Raw genomic sequence first — 25542 nt, forward strand, 5'->3', positions numbered from 1 at the left:
ATGTGGATCCTTGTGCACGTTGGCCGTTTTGCGTTCTGTGCTAGTACCACTGGAAAGTTTTTAGGGCATTAAATTTACAGTTCGGTTGATCAATTACACAGCTAACTATGAGCAATATTTACAGTTAGCGATTTAGCTAATGTGTTTTGATATCCACTTCCTCGGGTGGTGAATTAGCCCCAAATGAATTAGCCTATTTACTAGCACACACAATCATGTAGGCAAATGGATCTCAAAACATTTGGAGAAGTCTGGAGCCCTATTGTGAAACTAAAATATAGCATCAATTGCCTAATTGTCAGCTCAAATTTGAATGACAAACTGGTTTGCACATAATTACTTGAATCATGCCTTCCTGCTTGGACATGTTTGGAAAAAAACGTAGTTCTTTAATCACACCATCTCAACAGTCTATTTTCCTCAATAAAGCACTGCAAATGACTTTAAGATTTATGATTATTTTCTATTGCATTACACAAAGTGTTGGTGCGACAAAATCATTGGGCTGGTGCCACCAACTTAAAAGGTTAGTGGGACCATCCCAATGATTTTGTCGCACCAACACTTTGTCTGAGCTGTGTTATTCTGGAGCAGGATGCTACGCGTGATGAAATAATTTACCAAAAAAATGACCAATTCTTAACACAATACACACTTGATAGGTGTTTTTGTTTGATTTTCACAAAATCATATATTTTAACGTGCAGAATAACTGAGAACAGATTTTCACTTTTTCTTTCAACTGGTCATGATGTGCCAGTTGCACAGTGAAAAGACATGCCCTTATAGCCAGCAAAACCCTATGGCACTTTTGGAATGATGTAAGAATTCACTCATTGTAATGGAACCAGCAAACAGTGAAAGTAAACCTAGATTACAGTCCTTTGAAAACATATACAGCAGCAGACTCCGACTATAGATGAATCAGGATTATGCTCCCCTTGAACTGCACAGAGTGACAGTATTTGGTATTTTAAAGGGGTGTACTGAAGAAATAATTTTAGAGCTGTGCCCTAATTCTCTTCCAAACGCGCACCTTGTTTTGTAACATGCTGATCAGAGAGAGAGAGAGAGAGAGAGAGAAGAGAACATCAGTTTAATAATGACACCACCGATGACGCTGTTGCCACTTTCCACAGAAAGCAGCTGACACTTGACCACTTATTAGCTCTCTTTCTCATCTCCTTTCCCAAATGAATTGTGGCTTAATCAAAATGAGTTATTTTTCTACACTTGCGAAGAATGAGGCTGGACATTTCTTCAACTAACTTATGGGTGCGTCTTGTCCCCATTTTGTTTTTTAGTCTGTTTGCAAGTTTGTAGTCTTCCTAGACAAATTAACCGGTTCCTTATTTGCTGGACATTTTATAACATGGCTAGCAGAATAGTTTTACTTTCGACTTGAGCTTCATACATGGAATGAAGTTATACGGCCAGTCGGCCACAGAGTATCATTGCAGTCAAAGCAAACAACATTTTGCCGGTATTAAAATGCAGTTCTGGATGACTGATTTGAGATGGGGCATCTTCAAAGCCAGAATATGACCTCACCGATTTGGTTTATGAATTATTCCGCCAACCTGACTGCCCGACTTAGAAATTAATTGCGGAGGGTATAAGAGTGTTGGCATATTTCATATCAGTTATTAAAATGTATATTTATGAAAGCATCTCTATTTCCGCCTGCTTTCCGATTTAGAATACTTTCAGAGGCTCCACGTTTGTCCGATTTCCTCTCTCTCACATCCTTCACATTGTCACAGTTTTCAGGAAGTGTAAAGCAAATTCTGAATATGAAACGTCCAGTGGATCAGAAATAGGCCGTGTCCTCTCAGCTGATACTCTCTGATGGAAATATGATGCATATTTAGTTCCTCCTGGGGTCAGTGAATAAATTACAGGAACAGTCTTCCTTTGCAAGTTTAGATATTTACATTTTTAGCAGATGCTCTTACCCAGAGCGACTAACAGGAGCAATTAGGGTAAAGTGCCTTGCTCAAGGGCACATTGACAGATTTTTCACCTAGTCTGCACAGGGATCCGAACAAGCTACCTTTCGGTTACTGGCCCAACGCTCTTCACCGCGAGGTTACATACCGTCCTGATTCTATACAGTTTCTCCTCAGGCTGGAAATATGTTGTCTTTGTTTTTCCTCCTTTTGAATGTGTCCGGACTAGAGTGTTACGATGTTGTAAAAAGGGGCTTACTTACGAGCAGTTTTTCAAACCTGTAAATGGAGAAACATTGGAGCCATAAATAACCATCTTTACCATAAATGACCACCTTTATGCATTGCAGCATTTCAAACTTTTGCAAATCTTCTCTGGAGTTTCTGTTTGGCCGCTTGGTTTTTGAGGCTGCTGGATAATCACAAGCAGTACTGCAACTTTCTCCCTTTTGTCTGGGTCTCAAGCCACTAATAAGTTAGGCTAACATCAAACTTTTAAGTGAGCCTGCACTATATAGTGAGCCCAGCTACAGTCTCTCAGTTAAGCTGAGGCTTTTAATTTGAAGTACTCCTTGTATATGTTTGTCTGTTATCTCCCTCTCTCTCTTCACAGGGATAACGGGGATCGTGCCAGACACAGAGCTCCACGCAACGCTCGTATGTCTGCCCCCTCGCTTGGCAGATTTGTTCCCCGGTGGGTGGCCCTGATATGATTAATTGATTGATTCTATTAGGAAAAAGATGCACGGAGTACAACCCAAGGGATAACACATTAAAGCGATTCCACTGGTTTCCCTGATGGAATAACACACAATGCAGAGAAAACAAACAAAAACAGCCATCCCTACAATAAAAAAACGGCTTCACACAGCATATAATAAATACTGTAAATACTTAACTAAAAAAACGAAAGATACGGGAAAACAAGAAATAGTCAACCTATCCAAACTCATCAGTTGTCCTCCTGGTACTCTGAATACATGACACTTATTGGCTCTTCATATTCCAATGGCTGTTTTTTTTTTTTTTTCAATAATATGAGCTGCCAATGACATAATGGGACTTTGTGTCCCGAGATTTGGATATAGGAAATGTTTGACATTCTCAAACTTTTTTCATACATTTTTATTTAGAATTTGCCTACCCAAAGCCAGTGGTGAGCATTAGCATAATCATACAGCATAATCATCAATTTGTGCAACAATGTAGAGTCAGTTAAGGCTATTATAAAGACTTGCCTATGCTTTTTAGTCCTATATTTTAGTCCCTTATTACGCGACATGGATGATCTTCAATTTTCTCATCGTCTTCGTTATGGGGTGAGTAAACTCAGTTGTGTGATTCTATGCGACTTGATGCTTCTCTGTTTGTTCAAGGAGGTTCCTACTGCCTGAGTACCTGCCATATGCTGGGATCTTCCACCACGAGAGGGGCCAGCCTGGCCTGGCCACCCATTCCTCCGTCAACAGGGTCCTAGCAGGTAGGGAGAGTTATCCCTCGTGTTTTTGTCTCGTTTTCTGTTTTGGTATCTAGGCTGCAAGCAGAGCTGGCAATTCCTATAATATTTCAGATCACGTGGGTGCTTTAGGACCTGGTTGCCCACACAATGTACCATTTTCAGATGGATGAGCAGTTCAGCCACTCATGAGTATTAGTGCAGCAGCACAGGTAAGTGTTTGCGAAGAGGGCCTCTGCGTAATGACTGCCCTGTGCTCTCCACCCACGCTTTTGGAGCACAATCCACATGCTCCAGTGGTATTGATGTGGACGTTGCAGGTAATGAATTCGTCAAAGAGAGTGCTTCAGAACCTCTTTCCCCTGCCGCCCACACTCTTGCAAACATGCTGGAACGCCCACACCAGCCCCAAAGAGCAAACTTACCAAACTATTTTTTTCCCCTGACATGATTCATGTGTACAAAATGTGAGGTTCTCTGAAGTCGCGTCTCAAGTGTGCTTTTGTATTCTTAATGGTTTCTGACTCCTCATATCCAAAGGTAGAGCACATTGACAGCTAATGTCAAACCAAGCCAAATAGTCCCACTCACCTTTTGCTTCCATTGTCCGACAAGGACCGATAGTCACCGCGAGAAATTAGAGTGCTGCTCTGGCTTCCATGTTGTTTACGGTGTTGTTTCTCATTGTACCGTATCACTGTCATTGTGCGTGTCTTGCCCACTGCTGAAACCTACGAATATCAAATGTTTTACAATTAGTGTTTCCTTTCAACTTGCATGAAAAGTGTCTCCGTTTGTGTGTGTGTGTGTGTGTGTGTGTGTGTGTGTGTGTGTGTGTGTGTGAATTAATAAACAGAGAAATAACACCAAGGTTTCATGCCTATTGAGTCAGGAGAGATGTTCTCCGCCCAGCCCTCCATTTGCTTCGTACGTTGATTACTGTGACAGCTATGTTGATGATGGTTTGAAATGTTGCTCTTGAAATGCCACAGCGGGGTATGGGGTGTTTGACTTTAAATGACCTTTCACAGCCATTCAGCATAGCTCCGTTCATAGATGGCCTAGTCTCTCTTGTTTTTGGATGATGTGTAAATGTAGTGAAAATTGAGAACTGGTATTTTTATATATTAATATTTATAATTTTCACCAGCAGAGGACAGTAGTAACCATATACTTGTATATGTGCCTTTTATGTAAGAGAGAGAAATGCAAATCTTTAATCATTCCAAAAATAAATAATGCTGGTTCACATTTATATAACTGGCAGTTATCTTTTTTTCAATGACAGGGTTTTGTCTTTTAGGGGTTCACTGTTTTAAATTTTTGTGATCCAAAAAGTGCATTTTAATTTAAACTTGCATAAAGACACGAGGTACAGTGGACATGTCATTCAGAGTTTAAGAGACAGTCTAGACCCGGTTTAGCCTCTCAACTATGTCCTTTCCCATCTTGGTGGCCAATCAGTGTCTGAGCAGAAAGAGAATCTGTAAATGGAGAAGGTGACCTGCGATGACATGTCATTGTCACCCCAAAGGTTAGGAGAGAAGGGAACAGACAGGGTGATATTATCTGCTCAGTCTGTAACCCTGAGTGTGAACCCACTGCAATTATCAATCACAGTGGAGAAAGACCATGGATAAGGACTGTAATGGAGTGGACAGAGAGGGTTACAGGTTCAGTCAGCACACAAAATGGAAATGATCTGATAGAAACACAGACAATGGTTGTTCAGAATATTTTGGCTCATTTCCCCACTATTTTCATCGTACCAGTAAATCATACATCATTAGTCTCTACCATCTCTTGTCTATGTCCAACTTCCTTTCGAAAATCTTATTAGCACCATATTTTCGATGCCAGAAACCAAGTGGCAAGTATTGTATTGCGACGCACACTATAGAGAATATTGTATTGCGACGCATACTATAGAGAAGTTGCTTTTAGTTCTGCTCTACCTCTCTTGTCCCCCTCTGGCGTATTTCTCCTTTGACTGGGCTTGTGGCAGATGTGTCAGCTTTTCACCCCTCTGTGCATTGACATGTTGGTCGGGGCATCACAGATATGCATGCAACATCGATATTGCTGGAACTGATGACACCCTTACATAAAGGCCCTCAGCCTTACAGCTTTTAATGCATAACACACAATACCTCACATCTGTACACTGCTATTTCATGTCTCTTTTTTTTTCTTGGACGTCTTTCTCTACGTGAAAGTTCTTCCCTTTTCGATAAATGTATTATTTTCTTCCGTTTATTGCTCGCAGGCCACAGCTTATAGTCCTGTGAAACTTTGATAATGTGAGATCTTGTTAAATGTTTTGTGGCTGAGTTTGCAATGGCCTGTGACCATAATCGAAATCACATTTTATTGGTCACATACTAATATTTAGCAGATGTTATTGTGGGTGAAGCGAAATGCTTGTGTTCCTAGGTCCAACAGTGCAGTAGTATCTAAAGATTCACATCTAAACATAAAAGAATGGAATTAAGAAATTTTTAAATATCAGAACGAGCAATGTCGGAGTCGCATTGAGTAAAATACAGTAGAATAGAATACAGCATATACATATGAGTAAAGCAGTATGTTAACATTATTAAAGTGACAAGTGATTTAAAAAAAAAAATATATATATATATAGCAGCAGCTTCTAAGGTGCAGGGTTGTGTAACCGGGTGGTAGCTGGCTAGTGATGGCTATTTATTGGCTGCTCTTATATTTTATGAAATTAAAGGCACAGTGTCGTCAGCAATAGCGCAGTGGATTTAGCCCAGAGCTTGTATTCTCATCATCGGTTAAATGTAGTGCACATTACTCAGAGGTCAAACCACTGGCATGTGTATGATGCAATATATAATGGTTTGTGCTTTAATCCATACTGTTATAATTCAATATTATAGTATCAGTCTCAAAGTGCGTGTTCAGATTTGGCAGTGAGAGTATCTGGAGGCATGTTGTATCAGTGAGACAGGAAGTCTTAATTCATTAAGGCAGCTAGCTCGAAGACAGTCCGTTGGTCATGTTGGCTCTTTCCCAGAAGTTGAACAGCAAGGGGCCCGATGTTCCTCTTCCCCCACTTGGGCTTTGTCTTGGGACTGCCGCCAAACATAAAAATATGAACTTCAGGGAAATCACATGTGCAGCCAAGTGGAGAGAGGATATGCCAGGTGTATTTTATTATGTGACGCTCCAGCTCTCTGACATACTGTGAATAGAGGGGCTTGTCACTCTCTTGTCACTTTGCCCTGCTTCAGTCCCCTATAACCTCATTCCCCTTCGGTCTGTGATCAGTCTCTTCCTCACTCGGTTTGCCTTCTCTTCACCCCCCCCCCCCCACCCTGTGTCTGCTTCACCCCTCTTCCCTCTCCTCCACCCCTCTTCCCTCTCCTCCAACCCTCTCCTCCAACCCTCCTGTTGTCTATCCAGCTTACCCCTATGCTCTTTTTCTCTTCAGTCCCTCCGTCCTAAATCCACCTCTCCTCCAAAGTAAATCTCTTGAGCTCCTCTTCTGTAAGGAGCTACTTCTTGCTGATGTGTAGCAGAAAACAATTCCCTCCTTTTGAATGTTAACCCTTTGAATAAGTCATAATTTATTCTCATGTACCTTGGAATTTGCAGTAGCAGCTCCCATGCTGATAACAGGTGGGAGGGTTGAGAACCGCATGATACATGTTAAAGAGCACTTCATGTTTTTCTTTGATAGCTTCCTGGCAAAAGTAACAGAGGGCATATTTTGAGATGTAGCTTATGTACACAAGCAAGTCCCAAACTGGTGTGTGTACAGTGTACTGCCTATTCATTTCCAACACCTCTTCCCGATCACTGCTTCAATTGTTTCTCTGCTCAAGTTATTTTCTTTAGCTGTGCAATTGTGGCCCCTCATCAGGAGTTGATATTTGTTTGTGCCTCCCCCCACCACCACCATCCTAAGTTGCCCATCCCTTTTCGAAGTACACCATCACCCAGTTGGCTCATGCTCTGTCAAACCAAGATAAGTCTAACCGTCATCCCCATGTGTACATTGTTTTGGGAAAGCTGTTGAATATGCATTCCCTGCACTTTGTTAGCCCTCCAAAAATATGTGTGCGTAGGCTATCCCCCAAAGCCCAATGGGGAAACTGAGCCTCCGATTAGAAGTTTTTCCTGTTGAAATGCATTAGCGAAGAGTAAACCATACTGTTTAAATGTTCATATAAAATTTAGTTTTTGTCATTTGCATTTTTCACATGTATTTGATCTTCACAATAACAAAGATGCGGTTTGAATCAAAGCGTCCCGGCTGGGGTTACTGAGTGCTTGAGTGGCTGCGTTAGAATATCTTAGCGGGTCCTGACTCCGTACTGCAGTAGTCTCTCTTTATAGATGGAAGGGCGACTACCTTTTTTATTTCCATTATAGGAGCTCTCTTGGAGGCGTTTGACGCTGTGGTTGATGGACACTCAGACAGAGCAGTGTAGTGGTTTTAGTTTGGGAGAGCCTGCCAACATCATGCCTGTCATTTTAATAGGTGTAACTGTTGAACCCCCTCTTATAAGAGTGGAGTGGATTGTCATAGTGTTGAGCAGAGATCTCCAGCATGGCTGATTGCATCCCCACTCCTGCTATTTACCTCCTCTCTTTTACGTTTCCTGTTTGGGCAACTTTCAGCGGATATAGAAAGTGTGTAATGTATTCGGGTTCCTCTCTGTTGTCTTGTTTCCCATTACAATTTTTATTGTTCTCTTGTCAATGCTATTCAGTTTTGCTGAAGTTGTGCAGTGGTTGTCTGATTAATGATGTTCCGACTACGGTCAGGGAGGGTTATGTAACAGGATGATAACAATGTTAGAATATCTGAATTTTCTTTTCTGTGATCAGACTGCAGATCGGGCTGTTCCTAGCCTAAATGCTGACTGGATACTGACGGCCTGCTGTCTGCTAGCCGGTTGTCACCACTGAATGCTTATGTGCACTCACCATAGAAAAGTGGAAGTTTCCAGCTGTCAGCATTCAGCTCAATACATTGGGGATTTAGGAAATGTCCTGCTTTTGGACTAATTTCTCCATTGCCAGACGGGCAACAGATTTTCTGTTGTGCAGTGTGTCATATCCCAGGAAGTGTACCCAGCTGAATTCTATGTGCACAGGACCTGCACAAGATGTTGTACCCTCCTAAAATAACCCTAAAATATAATTTATTCTCAATGTTTCATCAGGATGCAATAAAGCAAGACATTAGAGCAGAGGGTCTTCAACCTTTTCTTGCCAAGGACACATGCCTAGGTAAACCTGGCGACCAAGGGACCCCCCATCATATGTTAACGCAAAACAAATGTTCTCATCAGGTGAATAGCAAGGAGAAGTAATCAGCATTATTATACATTTTTGTTGTTTGTATTTTCCCCCACTTTTTTTCTCCCCAATTTCGATCTTATCTTATCTCTGAAACTCCCCAACGGGCTCGGGAGAGGCAAAGGTGAAGTCATGCGTTCTTCGAAACATGACCCGCCTAACCGCGCTCCTTAACACCCGCCAGCTTAACCTGGAAGCCAGCCGCACCAATGTGCCGGTGGAAACACCGTTCAACTCGCAACCAAGTTCAACTCAACTCAGCCTGCAGGCACCCGGCCTACCACAAGGAGTCGCTAGGGTGCGATGAGCCAAGTAAGGCCCCACCGGCCAAACCGTCCCCTAACCCGATTGTGCGCCGTCCTAAGCTGTGCCACGGCCGGTTGTATCACAGCCCGGAAATGAACCCGGTTCTGTAGTAACTCCTCTAGCACTGTGATTCGATGCCTTAGACCACTGCGCCATTCGAAGGCCAGTAATCAATATTTTTTTATTAATAGTTTTGATGCATAGTTTTTTTTATTCTGACCTCCCCATATTATAAATGGAGTAGGAAGTGTGAACTCTAACAGCCTATTAGATAGAAACGTAACTTCAAACACATTTTCACAAATAGCAGCAGTCAAGAAAGCTTACCAGTGGCACTTGCCACGACTGGAACTCGCGGATGCTTTTTCAAAACAATACCCCTACTTTAGAGGCTATGGTGTATTGTGCATGTTGTCTAGGAGTAGTGTTGAGCTGTGGAGCCAGTGATGGTGGCCATTACTTGAAGATGTTTCTCAACCCTCCTAGGTCTTATGAAGGAGTGACATTTTATGGGGATAATTCAGGATGAGCTGAGTCAGGGTCTATTGCAGGAACACACCAGTGCTCCCTCATACTGTTATGGGCTCTTGAAAATCTTGCCTGGAAAGGATATGCATTTGGATTTTGTAATACTTTTCCTGAGAGCTGTGTCGGACAGCTGGCAGCAGCTTTCTCCTCACCAAATGATTTTTAAAAAGTGCCTACTTACTCCATGAAGTATTTTTTTTTATGAAGTAAGTGCTAAGTGTCGTCAGAGGCCCAGTGGTTAGAATAGAGTGTGTCTACAGTATTATATTAAGTTATTGTTCAGAGATAAAGTAGCCATACGCAATCCCTTTGGAAAAATTCACCCTACAGAGACTCCATCTCCTCTCTGCTCTTCGATATTAAAAATGGGTTTCAGGAAGGCATTGGTAGTCATTCTGCTTTGCTTTAGGCTCACTTCCACTTTTGAGTAAAGCACACTGGCAGTGTGGTGAGTGGCAGATAATCCTTTTTTTTAGTAGACGAATGGTTTGTTGATTTGCAAAACACAGGTAATGCTGGCTCAGTCAAACCTTTACTTGGCGGAGTCTCACAAAATTTAAGAACGCTCAAGCAGTAGTTGGACACTGGACTCTAAAAGCTACAGCTCTTCTGCAAAAAAGTTTTTATGGCCTCTGCATAATTCATTCATCGTTCTGCTGTTTATGGTACCTTCAAAATGTGTACTTGGATGAGCCCGAAAGCACATTTCTTTGCAGGCTGTGCTAAAGGCCAGTTACAGCCTATATGGACTTTTAGGATGAATAATGGGTATAGACCTAATAGTTTGTGGTGGAGCTACTCTTTCAGACACATGTTCACACTGACTCAATCATGCACACGCACACACAGATCTAAACCACATTAGGCTCGTTTTGACTATTGTAACATTTTGCTTGCTTTTGGATTCTGTCAGGAATGGTATGTGGTTGAAGTTCGAAGTGATTGACTTTTCTACTGGCAAAATGTAAACTGTTTGAACAGTCAGAACAGAGACTGACTGTCAGTCTGATTCCATTTCCATAATGCCCCATCTTGTTGCATTCCTTACATTATTTCATAGTGTGGCAAATGAGATTAGCATTGCTCTTGTATTAGGGCTGTCATAAATATTCCCTGGTTTTATTTGGAGTGTTTTAATCCTGTTTTCAGCCTTTAAACATTTCATCAGTGGATGTAACCACAGCAACCAAATATTTTGTGATTTATTTCTACTTTGATAAGATAGTGATTACTCTGTTGGGCAATTGTCACACCTCAAACTCTAGCTCCACTTGACGTGCTTCCATACGGCTATACAGCACTACATTATGTATGTCCCTTTTTTCTCTGCCTTGAACAAATGCACTCACACTGCATAGCTTGAAGCACTTACTGAACAATTGTAGCTCAGCCATAAACAAACACCACTAGCTGTATCCTGACAAAGAAAGCCATAAGCATCTAGAAAGCAAGCTTGCTGTAGAAATGTCATTTTCATGTACAGAACAAGATGTGCAGTAGAGTTTATCTGGTTTATGGGAGGTCAACCCATGTGGGCATATGAGTGGCCAGGAAGGGGCCATTATTTCAGACCTCCCTATGAACCAAATACCAACAGTAGTAGCCATTCAGACCCCAACTGGTATAAAAATAGCTGTGGGGAAAAAGCAACAAGAGACTTGTGCCTCCCTCTCCTTTTTAAAGTGCAAACAGCCCCAGCAGAGACATTTCTAAGTGATGTTGGAAAATGACTGTCCTTATTCTGGATAGTCTGATCTTACTCTCCTAATAGGACGTAATAAAACGTGTGTTTTCGCAAATGCGTTCATGTACTAGTTTTTCTCTGAATTTACAAAGACTCATAAGGCCAGTGGTTGCGTACGCGTGACTCAATATAACCCAGGGTGCTTGATCCTCATATGGCTGATCCTCTGTGTATTATAGTATGACTAACAGGGTCTTCTCCCTCTGGTTTACATACATTTAGGTTGGAGTCATTAAAACTACTTTTTCAATTATTACACAAATTTCTTGTTAACAAACTATAGTTTTGGCAAGTCAGTTAGGGCATCTACTCATGGGGAAATCAGCCAAGATCTCAGTTAAAACTTGTAGACCTCCCCAAGTCTGGTTCATCCTTGGGAGCAATTTCCAAATGCCTGAAGGTACCACCTTCATCTGTACAAAAAGTAGTACACAAGTATAAACGGCATGGAACCATGCAGCCGTCATACCGCTCAGGAAGGAGACTCGTCTCCTAGTGATCAATGTACTTTGGTGCGAAAAGTGCATATCAATCCCAGAACAACAGCAAAGGAACTTGTGAAGATGCTGGAGGAAACAGGTACAAAAGTATCTATATCCACAGTAAAACGAGTCCAATATCGACATAACCTGAATGGCCGCTCAGCAAGGAAGAAGCCCTGCTCCAATCTGCCATTAAAAAAAACCCAGACAAGGCCTCCCGGGTGGCACAGTGGTTAAGGGCGCTGTACTGCAGCACCAGCTGTGCCATCAGAAACTCGCGCCCAGGCTCTGTCATAACCAGCTGCGTCCGGGAGGTCCGTGGGGCGACGCACAATTGGCCTAGCGTTGTCCGGGTTAGGGAGGGCTTGGTCGGTAGGGATGTCCTCGTCTCATCGCGCACCAACGACTCCTGTGTCGGGACGGGCGCAGTGCTCGCTAACCAAGGTTGCCAGGTACACGGTGTTTCCTCCGGCACATTGGTGCGGCTGGCTTCCGGGTTGGATGTGCGCTGTGTTAGGAAGCAGTGCGGCTGGTTGGGTTGTGTATCGGAGGACGGATGACTTTCAACCTTCGTCTCTCCCGAGCCCGTGCGGGAGTTGTAGCGATGAGACAAGATAGTAGCTACTACAACAATTGGATACCAATTGGGGAGAAAAGGGGGTAAAAATTCACACACAAAAAGCCAGACAACGGTTTGCAACTGCACATGGGGACAAAGATCATACTTTTTGGAGAAATGTCCTCCTGTCTGATTAAACAAAAATAGAACTGTTTGGCCATAATGACCATCATTATGTTTGGAGGAAAAAGGGGGAGGCTTGGCAGCCGAAGAACACCATCCCAACCGTGAAGCACGGGGGAGGCAGCATCATATTGTGGGGATGCTTTCCTGCAGGGGGGACTGGTGCACTTCACAAAATAGATGGCATCATGACGAAGGAAAATTATGTGGATATATTGAAGCAACATCTCAAGACATCAGTCAGGAAGTTAAAACTTGGTCGCAAATGAGTCTTCCAAATGGACATTGACCCAAGCATACTTCCAAAGTTGTGGCAAAATGGCTTAAGGACAACAAAGTCAAGGTATTGGGAGTGGCCATCACAAAGTCCTGACCTCAATCCTATAGAAAATGTGCAGGGAGAACTGAAAAAAGCATGTGCAAGCAAGGAGGCCTACAAACCTGACTGTTACACCAGCTATGTCAGGAGGAATGGGCCAACATTCACCCAACTTATTGTGGGAAGCTTGTGGAAGGCTACCCAAAACGTTTGACACAAGTTAAACAATTTAAAGGCAATACTACCAAATACTAATTGAGTAAATGTAAACATCTGACCCACTGGGAATGTGATGAAAGAAATAAAAGCTGAAATAAATCATTCTCTCTACTATTATTCTGACATTTCATAATCTTAAAATAAAGTGGTGATCCTAACTGACCTAACACAGGGAATTCTTACTACGATTAAATGTCAGTAATTGTGGAAAAACTGAGTGTAAATGTATTTGGCTAAGGTGTATGTAAACTTCCGACTTCAACTGTGTATCATTCCACTTTCTTTTCATGTATGAGTGCAGTAAGTCCGTGAGTTGTCATCAATCTCCAAAACCACCATGTGGTACTATTATGAACCGAGGTCCAATGTGAGAGAATTAGTGTCCTCTCTCTCATCCATGGTGCCATGTGACAGTGGTGTAGTAGTTCTGACCCCTCTACCTATAAAAGGGTGAACTGTGAAGATGTATCTGGTTTTATATATGGACTGTGAGACCAGGGGGAATAAAATGCAGTCTCTGATTAATATGAATCAAATAATGCCACTTATGTTCTCTCCATCCCTTGTTTTCCCACTCCCTTTTTTTGTCCATTGTCCCCATAGCACCTCCATGCGTACTGCTTGCTACTCTAATTCCCACACTGCCCCAGACACTTCCTTTCGATCCAGTTCAACTCTCCAATCCATTTCCCTCTCCAGTTTCATTCCCTAGTAATCACTAACTTTTTATCTGATGATGGTGTGAAAATGGTCGAGGCTATTTGAGTATCAAATCAAATTGTATTAGTCACATGCGCCGAATACAACAGGTGTACATTGAAATGCTTACTTACGAGACCCTAAACAACAATGCAGTTTTTTTAAATATATGGAAAAGACTAAGAAATAAAAACTAACAAGTAATTAAAGAGCAGCAGTAAAATAACAATAGCGAGACTATATACAGGGGGGTACCGGTACAAAGTCAATGTGCGGGGGCACTGGTTTGTTGAGGTAATAAATAAGTACATGTAGGTAGAGTTATTAAAGTGACTATGCATAGATGATAACAACTGAGTAGCAGTGGTCTAAAAAGGGGAAGGGGGGGCAATGCAATAGTCTGGGTAGCCATTTGATTAGCTGTTCAGGAGTCTTATGGCTTGGGGGTAGAAGCTGTTTAGAAGCCTCTTGGACCTAGACTTGACGCTCCGGTACTCCTTGCCGTGTGGTAGCAGAGAGAACAGTCTATGACTAGGGTGGCTGGAGTCTGACAATTTTTAGGGCCTTCCTCTGACACCGCCTGGTATTTATGTTCTGGATGGCAGGAAGCTTGGTCCAAGTGATGTACTGGGCCTCCGACCACAAGCCTCTTGTGTAATGCCTTGCATTCTGAGGCCGAGCAGTTGCTATACCAGGAAGTGATGCAACCAGTCAGGGTGCTCTCGATTGTGCAGCTGGAGAACCTTTGAGGATCTGAGGACCCATGCCAAATCTGTCCTGAGGGGGAATAGGTTTTGTTGTGCCCTCTTCACAACTGTCTTTGTGTTCTTGGACGATGTTAGTTTGTTGGTGATGTTGACACCAAGGAACTGAAGCTTTCAACCTGCTCGGCTGCTACGCTGTCGACGAGAATGGGGGTGTGCTTGGTCCACCTTTTCCTGTAGTCCACTATCATCAATCCTTTGTCTTGATCACATTGAGGTTGTTGTCCTGGTTGTTGTCCTGGCACCACAAGGTCAGGTCTCTGACGACCTCCCTATAGGCTGTCTCGTCATTCTCGGCCTTGCAGTCATGAGTGAACAGGGAGTACAGGAGTGGACTGAGCATGTACCCCTGATGGGCCCATGTGTTGAGGATCAGCTTGGCAGATGTGTTGTTACCTACCCGTACCACCTGGGGGCGGCCGTCAGGAAATCCAGGATCCAGTTGCAGAGGTAGGTGTTTAGTCCCAGGGTCCTTTAGCTTATTGATTAGCTTTGAGGGCATTATCTGTGGATCTGTTGGTGCAGTATGCAAATTGGAGTGGGTCTAGGGTTTCTGGGATAATGGTGTTGTGAGCCATGACCAGTCTTTCGAAGCACTTCATGGCTACAGATGTGAGTGCTACAGGTCGATAGTCATTTAGGTTCTTGGGCACAGGCACTGTGGTGGTCTGCTTGAAACATGTTGGTATTACAGACTCGACAGGGAGAGGTTGAAAATGTCAGTGAAGACACTTGCCAGTTGGTCAGCGCATGCTCGCAGTACACGTCCTGGTAATCCGTCTGACCCTGCAGCCTTGTGAATGTTGATGGGTAGTTCGATCCTATCTTAGTCCTGTACTGATGCTTTGCCTGTTTGATGGTTCGTTGTAGGGCATAGCGGGATTTCTCATAAGCTTCCGGGTTAGTGTCCCGCTCCTTGAAAGCGTCAGCTCTACCCTTTTAGCTTAGTGCAGATGTTGCCTGTAATCCATGGCTTCTGGTTGGGGTATGTACATACGATCGCTATGGGGATGACTCATCGATGCACTTATTGATGAAGCCAATGACTGATGTGCTGTTCTCATCAATGCCATCGGCGGAATCCCGGGAACATATTCCTGTCTGTGCTAGCAAAACAGTCCTGTTGCTTAGCATCTGCTTCATCTACTTTTTTGTTGATCTAGTCACTGGTGCTTCCTGCTTTAATTTTTGCTTGTAATCAGGAATCAGGAGGATAGAGTTATGGTCAGATGTGCCAAATTGAGGGGAAGGGAGAGCTTTGTACGTGTCTCTGTGTGTGTGGAGGAAAGTTGGTCTAGAATGTTTTCCCTCTGGTTGCACATTTAACATGCGGATAGAAATTAGGTCAAATTGACTGAAGTTTCCCTGCATTAAAGTCACCGGCCACTAGGAGCGCCACCTCTGGATGAGCGTTTGCCTGTTTGCTTTTGGCGGAATATAGCCCCTTATGTGTGGGTTTAGTGCCAGCCTCAGTCTGTGGCGGTATGTAAACAGCTATGAAAAATACAGATGAAAACTCTCTAGGTAAATAGTGTGGTCTATAGCTTTTCATGATGTACTCTACCTCAGGCGAGCAATCGCTCGAGACCTCCTTAGTTGTCGTGTACCAGCTGATATTTACAAAAATACATAATCCGCCGTCCCTTGTCTTAACAGTCTGTGCTTCAACTGCTGTTAGTCATTAACTAGCTAACTACGGTGCTCGTCTAAATACTGTAGTTTGTAATGTTTGCCACGTATGATTCTAAGTGTGATTTTCCAAAGATGATTTATCAGAGTTTCTAAACCCTGAAATTATTAGAAATGTTTAGCTTATTGAGTGCCATCTGCTTTCAAATGTAACTAACATTTGTCATAAAACATGTAAGGGTTGTTCGATCATGCATTATATTTCTGGTGTATAGGCCTAGTACATGTGAAATCCACTCTTTTTAAGATCCACTTTCTTTCAATCAGTCAAGTGCAGCCAATGCACTACAGAGGTAATCTTTAGTTATAGCTCCCCTCTTCCTCTGAGAATAGGTAGTTCATTATATATTTATTTTCCTCAATCTAGCAATCATCCGTTGTAGATAATTCTGCCATGAAGATTTTGGGCATTGTAGACAATGATGCATGGAAATACAGTAAGACGGAATATAAAACGAAATGGGGTGAACAGAGCATAAGGGCAGATAACTTCCCAGATGAAACATAATCAAATTTAATGTGCAGTAGGGGCCCTTTTAATTGCAAATAAATTCATTAACAATCCTACAATGTGATTTTCTGGATTTTTTTTCTCATTTTGTCTGTCATAGTTGAAGTGTACCCATGATGAAAATTACAGGGCCTCTCTCATCTTTTTAAGTGGGAGAACTTGCACAATTGGTGGCTGACTAAATACTTTTTTGCCCCACTGTATGCACCTATGTACAAAGCCTGCATGAGTCTAGGCCCCTTCTCCCCCCTCTGACATGAGCCATGGTGGGTCTGTCAGAAATTAATGGAACAAGTGCCCCTCTACATGTAATTTGCTCCAACACTTCAGTGACGTTATAAATTATGCTCTCTTAATGACTTAAATAAGAGCAAATGGCAGACAGCGTACCATATGTAAAGTCCGTCATACTGTAGTTCTGTATGGCTGCATTGTTGACCACATACCGTAGAGGCAAATTGCAACTCTGTGTAAGTACAAATTGTAACATTTAAGCTAACCAAGCTAAGTTTGCCACATTACGAAGAGGGTAATTTCTTTCACTTTCGTGAAAATGTTAGTTGCTCAGCAAACTTGATGTATTCCTGTAAGAAGGGAAAGTGCAGCCTTGAAAGAGGTTTAGCCCATTACCATGGCGCAGCAGATAAAAACATTAAGCACTTAATCCCTCACACTGCATTTTCAGTATTTTTTTGATAAAATTGTGTCATGTAAGCGTAGCTAATTATGGCAAACTCGATCGGTTTTTAATCTACTTTGCTTTTTGAATACCTTGAAAGTAGAAGAAACACTCAGTATAAATAGCCATTGTCTCTTGTCCCTTGTCTTTATCATTAGTTTATTTTGCAGTCAAGTCAGTACGGCAACTTGTTTTTGTCTCACAAGCCTGAGGCCTTTATCTCCATTTCAAATTAACTGTGAAAAAATGATTGCGGTTGCAGACAGTTGCATTTTGTAAGTGGCCTAGACTCGGGGAGTGACTCGCACACATTCTGCCACAGACAGAAAATGTGTCAATTGTGTAATAATTTGAGGCATTTTAACGTAGCATAAGGGCAGTTTCTATTGATGTTGCGGCCTCTGGGTCAGTTACTGCAGACATTTTACTATGTACTGACTGATGGAAGTTTGTTCTGAAATCAAATTAGAACCAGTAAATGCGTTTGCATGTATGATTTAGGCCTATACCTCATGATTCATTAGGACCTTGCAATTGGCGATATTGCAGTATTATTAATGCATTTATCATATATTTTACAGCATTTTAGAGCAGTACTTTGCTTCTCAGGTTTAGATAATCTTATAGTATTTGTATGAGATTGCCCATTTTTGGTATAACAGCGTACAGACGCCAGTCCCCTTTTTTGATGATTATTAAATGGTTTTAGTCTACTATAGTTTTTCACCAGCACCCTTTTGATTTGCCATTAGTCCCACACTGACATAAGTTCACCTGGTCAGGATTCCATTATCATCAGCCATGTTTATATGCGTCCTATTGTAGCGAGTTTCTTATGTACCACAGGAGAACCAAGAAATGAAGAGCGACACCACGGCTGTCTTTTAGGCTTTTATGTTGATCTGCAATAGTATTGTGAAAAGACAGGACAGGAACACATCAGTCTCCAATGCACCATCTGACAAGTTGTTCTTTCTCTCTGTGTTTTCTTGGACTTACACAATCACACTCATATATAAAGCCATAATGTATACTATAAAATAATAACCAGTCCTTAATACAAAGAATATATGATCTTAAATCGTAGACAATAGAACCATAACTGCAATAGTATTGTGAAAAGACGGGACAGGAACACATCAGTCTCCAATGCACCATCTGACAAGTTGTTCTACACAGGAGCATGAAGAAAGGTATAAAACATCCCCAATACATCGCTAGGTGCTTTCAGTGTTGACAGTACCAAAATACAACAACTCATGTACAAAAACACTGCAACATAAACAAGTTACAACGTGAAATCGCCTCTATTCCATTCAGACCGTTGAGGACCAAACTACATCTCCCATAATGCACCGGGCGGCAGCTCAGCTAACCCTCTACATCACAGAAAGGCATGCTAGCTAGCAACAGCAGCACTTTTAGCACTCTGTAAACTATATTAATAACAACAATAAAACTCTCGAAGTTACATGTTTCAATAGTCTCACACTCCCTTATAACAATATCTACAGCATTAACCTTGGGATGTTTAATTTATTTCACGTTATGGACTACAAAGGAGTAATCTGCAACACATACCTTTCTCTGTGTTTTCTCGGACTGAGGAGAACGGGAGCTACGGGTAGTACCAGGGTGTTAGTAGGTGACACAAGCACCCAGATGAAATAAAATATATTTAATGAAACAAAACCCAAAGATGTTATCATTCCGCTACTGTAGCTGCCTACCTAACATCAACAGGCAGCAACAGTAGCGCAACAATTAAAAATAGACACCAAAAGTAAAGTGGCGATCATAGCGATCTGACTCCCCCTTTCTGTCTGAACTTGGAAAATTCCTGTTCGTGGGCTTTGGCCACTGACCCTCAACCTGGTTGTTCTGTTCTGCGTTGTGTACTATTCTAATAATTTGAAGTTTGATGGAATAACCATTTTAAATCTACTACACTATTAACATAACACTCCAGGAAAGCGTCAACATAATTAAAAACAGCGTTTACTGAGAATGACTGGGGCATACAGGAAAAAGCGTGGGCCTGGACGACTGCTGTTATCCCTAATTTTGGATGACCTCTCAACAAAGGCTTGACTGAATTACAAAACTGTATAATAGAAAACACTTTTTTCCCCCCATAACCTAAGTACGTATTATAGAAATTAAGTGACGCGTGCAGTTTTTTTTTTTTTGCTCATTGGGATAAAGCTACATGATGACCTTCTCTGTTCTCTTCTCATAGGTGCGGTTATCGGTGACGGTCAGTCAGCTGTGGCCAGTAACATCGCCAACACCACCTACCGCCTCCAGTGGTGGGACTTCACCAAGTTTGACCTGCCTGAAATCAGCAACTGTGAGTGGACCAACATTGTTGAACTTATCGATTTTGTTGGGATGGAACGAGAAACTTAGGCCTAATAATACAGATCTGCCCTGCCCTTTTCCATCTTTCATTCCTCTGTGGGAATTGTTTCAGATCCAAGCCTAGCACTATTCTAGGATGCCTTCTCTCTCTCTATCTTGCCTGCCGCTGGTCTTAATGGTCCGGTTCATTTCACAGTAGTCTCCCTGCAGGACCATGCTGAGTGCATTCTACTTTAGTATTTTGAGATTCAGTGGCTCTGTTTATCATCAGGCTCACATAGTGTCGTGGTATGGTTGTTACTCTGCTTCAGGCCAAGTTATTCCTGACGTCAGGTCACAGGACAGAGAACAGAGCCCCGCTGCTTAGAGCACCACCTCTAAATATAAAACCCACTGGGTTATTCTGCTCTAATCCATTCAGTGCCCAACCAAGCACTTTTTCTGGGTTTAGTTTTCTTTAAACATATACTGTGTTTGACAAACTGTTCTTATAGAGGTTGTAATATGATATGTAATAGTGTCTATTTAAATAAAATAATTTGGTCCAGTGACTGTTACTGTAATGTACACCTAGCGGTTCAGTACATCATTATACCCAGCACCTACAATAGACATTGGGGAAGGACATTATCCTCAAACTACGCCATGACTTTTATAGAGGATTTCACATTTCTGTGCGTACCTGAAGGTCATTAACTTTTGAGTGTTGGGTCCCCATGCTAGTCGTCCAAACTTGAGCAATGTCAAAAGATTGTTAATTTGGGGGTAAAACTCATTCCAGAATATAGGAAGCAGAAGCCTATGGTATTCCCTAGACCAGGGATCAAAATGTTGCCGCGGGATGTTTTTTTGTTGTTGTTGAGAGTCAGAGGGCCAGAACTTAAATACAAATAATTTGTAGACTGAAAATTGACTACAAGAAGCCCAAACGGATATTATATTTGACTAAATAGTAATAATAATTTCAAACCTTGCTTACAACGATCACATATACAGTGCCTTCAGACAGTATTCATACCCCTTCACTTATTCCACATTTTGTTACAGCCTGAATTCAAAATGGATTAAATATATATTTTTATCACCCATCTGCACATAATACCCCATAATAACAAAGTGAAAACATATTTTTAGAAATGTTTGCAAATGTATTGAAAATTAAATACAGATATCGAATTTACATAAGTATTCAAACCACTGAGTCAATACTTTGCTGAAGCACATTTTGGCAGCGATTACAGCTGGGGGTCTTTCTGGGTAAATCTCAAATTGTGCAACGTTTTCCCATTTGTATTCTTCAAGCTCTGTCAAATTTGCTTATTGGTCATTGCTAGACAACCATTTTCAGATCTTGTCATAGATTTTCAAGCAGATTTAAGTCAAAATTGTAACTAGGCCACTCAGGAACATTCACTGTCTTCTTGGTAAGCAACTCCATTGTAGATTTGGTTTTAGGTTATTGTCCTGCTGAAAGGTGAATTTATCTCCCAGTGTCTGGTGGAAAGAAGAATGAATCAGGGTTTCTTCAAGGATTTTGCCTTTGCTTAGCTCCACTCCATTTCTTTCTTATCCTGAAAAACTCCCTTTGGCCTTAATGATGACAAGCATACCCATAACAGCCACCACTATGATTGAAAATATGGAGAGTGGTACTCTGTAATGTGTTGTATTGGATATGCCCCAAACACAACTTTTTGTCATGAATACTAAATGTTAATTGCTTCGCCACATTTTTTTACAATATTACTTTAGTGCCTTGTGGCAAACAGGATGCATGTTTTGAAATATTTCTATTCTGCACAGGCTTCTTTCTTCGCTCTGTCAATTAGGTTAGTGTTGTAGAGTAACTACAATGTTGTTGATCCATCCTCAGTTCTCTCCTATCACAGCCATTAACTCTCGAACTGTTTTAATGTCACCATTGGTCTCATGGTGAAATCCCTGACCGGTTTATTTAGGCTTGCCATAACAAAGGGGTTGAATACTTTATTGACTCGCTTTTAATTTTTCATCAAACAAACACATTTTGTAAGAATGTTAAAGAACATAATTCTAATTTGATATTATGGGGTATTGTGACAAAGGCCAGCAACAAAAAATATAAATGTAATACATTTTTAAATTCAGGCTGTAAAACAACAAACTGGAAAAGGTCAAGGAGTGTGAATACCTTCTGAAGGCAAGTCTTTGAATGAATGTGCTTGAGTGGCCCAGCCAGAGCCCGGACTTGAACCTGATCGAACATCTCTGGAGGGAACTGAAAATAGCTGTGCGACAACGCTCCCCATCCAACCTGACAGAGCGTGGGAGGAACTCACCAAATACAGGTGTGACAAGCTTGTAGTGGCATATCCAAAAAGACTTCAGGCTATAATCGCTGCCAAGTGTGCTTCAACAAATTAAAGGGTATGATTACTTTGGTACTTTTTTCTTATTTTTTTTTATATACAGTGGGGGGAAAGTATTTAGTCAGCCACCAATTGTGCAATTTCTCCCACTTAAAAAGACGAGAGGCCTGTAATATTTCATCATAGGTACACTTCAACTATGATAGACAAAATGAGGGGGAAAATCCCATTGTAGGATTTTTAATTTATTTGCAAATTATGGTGGAAAATAAGTATTTGGTCACCTACAAACCAGCAAGATTTCTGGCTCTCACAGACCTGTAACTTCTTCTTCAAGAGGCTCCTCTGTACTCCACTCGTTACCTGTATTAATGGCACCTATTTGAACTTGTTATCAGTATAAAAGACACCTGTCCACAACCTCACACAGTCACACTCCAAACTCCACTATGGCCAAGACCAAATAGCTGTCAAAGGACACCAGAAACAAGATTGTAGACCTGCACCAGGCTGGGAAGACTGAATCTGTAATAGGTAAGCAGCTTGATTTGAAGAAATCAACTGTGGGAGCAATTATTAGGAAATGGAAGACATACAAGACCACATGAAAATCTCCCTCGACCTGGGGCTCCACGCAAGATCTCACCCCGGGAGTCAAAATGATCACAAGAACGGTGAGCAAAAATCTCAGAACCACACGGGGGGACCTAGTGAATGACCTGCAGAGAGCTGGGACCAAGATAACAAAGCCTACCATCAGTAACACACTACGCCGCCAGTGACTCAAATCCTGCAGTGCCAGACGTGTCCTCCTACTTAAGCCAGTACATGTCCATGCCCGTCTAAAGTTTGCTAGAGAGCATTTGGATGATCCAGAAGAAGATTGGGAGAATGTCATGGTCAGATGAAACCAAAATATAACTTTTTGGTAAAAACTCAACTTGTCGTGTTTGGAGGACAAAGAATGCTTAGTTGCCATACCTACTGTGAAGCATGGGGGTGGAAACATCATGCTTTGGGGCTGTTTTTCTGCAAAGGGACCAGGACGACTGATCCGTGTAAAGGAAAGAATGAATGGAGCCATGTATCGTGATATTTTGAGTGAAAACCTCCCATCAGCAAGGGCATTGAAGATGAAACGTGGCTGGCTCTTTCAGCATGACAATGATCCCAAACACGCCGCCCGGGCAACGGAGTGGCTTCGTAAGAAGCATTTCAAGGTCCTGGAGTGGCCTAGCCAGTCTCCAGATCTCAACCCCATAGAAAATCTTTGGGGGGAGTTGAAAGTCCGTGTGCCCAGCAACAGCCCCAAAACATCACTGCTCTAGAGGAGCTCTGCATGGAGGAATGGGCCTAAATACCAGCAATGGTGTGTGAAAACCTTGTGAAGACAGAAAACGTTTGACCTCTGTCATTGCCAACAAAGGGTATATAACAAAGTATTGAGAAACTTTTGTTATTGACCAAATACTTATTTTCTACCATATTTTGCAAATAAATTCATAAAAAATCCTACAATGTGATTTTCTGGATTTTTTGTCTCATTTTGTCTGTCATAGTTGAAGTGTACCTATGATGAAAATTACAGGCCTCATCTTTTTAAGTGGGAGAACTTGCGCAATTGGTGGCTGACTAAATACTTTTTTGCCCCACTGTATATATACATTTGCAAAAAAACTGTTTTTGCATTGTCATTGGGGGGGACTATGTAATCCACTTTAGAATAAGGCTGTAACATAACAAAATGTGGAAAAAGTCAAGGGGTCTGAATACTTTCCGAATGCACTGGATCTCTCGTGTGGAAATACTTTGGAATACATTTCCTAAATTTAATCACTTGGGGCTGATTTGCTGGTGTTCTTATTGTTTTTATGTCAAAAAAAAAACAAAAAAACAAATATTATATAATGTTTTACTCAGAAAAACAAATAAAATCCTTGCCCTAGGCATTATTTTATTTTTTATTTTTTGCCCAGCAATGTACCTCAGGTTGGTGAGATGTGACTCACCTACTCTAAACAACGTGATTTTTTAGCTCCGCTGTGTGGGTTTGTATAGCGATGTCGGAGGGCTTGCAACTCTTATCTCGATTTACCAATGATTTGAATTGACAAAGTAAACAGTTTTGGGTTCTATGCTCGTTAATCAATATCTGGTGTTTTGTTTGAGCATTTTGAGCCCGCAAAGCCTGTTATTGAGTCTTTATATCAAATCAAATTTGATATCTCAAAGTGCTGGACAGAAACCCTGCCTAAGACCCCAAACAGCAAGCAATGCAGGTGTAGAAGCACGGTGGCTCGGAAAAACTCCCTAGAAAAGCCAAATCTGAGGAAGAAACCTAGAGAGGAACCAGGCTATGAGGGGTGGCCAGTCCTCTTCTGGCTGTGCCGGGTGGAGATTATTACAGAACATGGCCAAGATGTTCAAATGTTCATAAAAATAATAATAATCACAGTAGTTGTCGAGGGTGCAGCAAGTCAGCACCGCAGGAGTAAATGTCAGTTGGCTTTTCATAGCCGATCATTAAGAGTATCTCTACCACTCCTGCTGTCTCTAGAGAGTTGAAAACAGCAGGTCTGGGACAGGTAGCACGTCCGGTGAACAGGTCAGGGTTCCATAGCCGCAGGCAGAACAGTTGAAACTGGAGCAGCAGCACGGCCAGGTGGACTGGGGACAGCAAGGAGTCATGGTCCTAGGGCTCAGGTCCTCTGAGAGAGAGAAAAAAAAGGAAAGAGAGAATTAGAGAGAGCATACTTAAATTCACACAGGACACCAGATAGGAGAAGTACTCCAGATATAACAAACTGACCCTAGCCCCACGACACACAAACTACTGCAGCATGAATACTGGAGGCTGAGAAAGGAGGGGTCAGGAGACAATGTGGCCCCATCTGATGTTACCCCCGGACAGGGCCAAACAGGAAGGATATAACCCCACCCACTTTGCCAAAGCACAGCCCCCACACCACTAGAGGGATATCTTCAACCACCAACTTACCATCCTGAGACAAAGCCGATCATAGCCCACAAAGATCTCCGCCACGGCACAACCCAAGGGGGGGCGCCAACCCAGATATGGATGATTTGTCAGATTCAGAGTGTTAAGGCGTCACATGTACAGGGTTGCAGGTGTGATTACAGGGTACAGTGAAAGTATTAGGGTCCAAGCTCCAACATGCAGGACTAAGTGAAATAAAATAATGAAAATGGTAATAAAAAAAACATCAATCGAAATAGTGCTATATACATCATAACATTTGTAGGAGTGATGGATAAATAAATGTCCATTGAGGTGGAAGCAGTGTAAAGATTGGAGGGGGTGGGGGGGGATGGCCGTAGGGGGTACAGCATGATCATTGAAGGCGTGTAGGGACCAAGTGAAATAAATACATATTAGCAACAGTGATGAATGTCA

The 25542-nt window shown here is 42.0% G+C and overlaps 1 protein-coding gene across 2 annotated transcripts in view; it reads left to right on the forward strand.

Annotated features, from left to right (window-relative positions):
* LOC135546876 (activating molecule in BECN1-regulated autophagy protein 1A-like) overlaps positions 1-25542 on the forward strand; it is a 103597-nt gene that overhangs the window by 22015 nt on the left and 56040 nt on the right. For both annotated transcript variants that reach the window (XM_064975441.1, XM_064975448.1), the window contains 3 exons: positions 2563-2643; positions 3326-3429; positions 19658-19768. In XM_064975441.1, coding sequence (XP_064831513.1) covers positions 2563-2643; positions 3326-3429; positions 19658-19768 — 296 coding nt within the window. The remainder of the gene's footprint in view (positions 1-2562; positions 2644-3325; positions 3430-19657; positions 19769-25542) is intronic.

The sequence above is a fragment of the Oncorhynchus masou genome, chromosome 1, assembly GCF_036934945.1.
Source record: "Oncorhynchus masou masou isolate Uvic2021 chromosome 1, UVic_Omas_1.1, whole genome shotgun sequence".
In the NCBI taxonomy this organism is placed as follows: domain Eukaryota; kingdom Metazoa; phylum Chordata; class Actinopteri; order Salmoniformes; family Salmonidae; genus Oncorhynchus; species Oncorhynchus masou.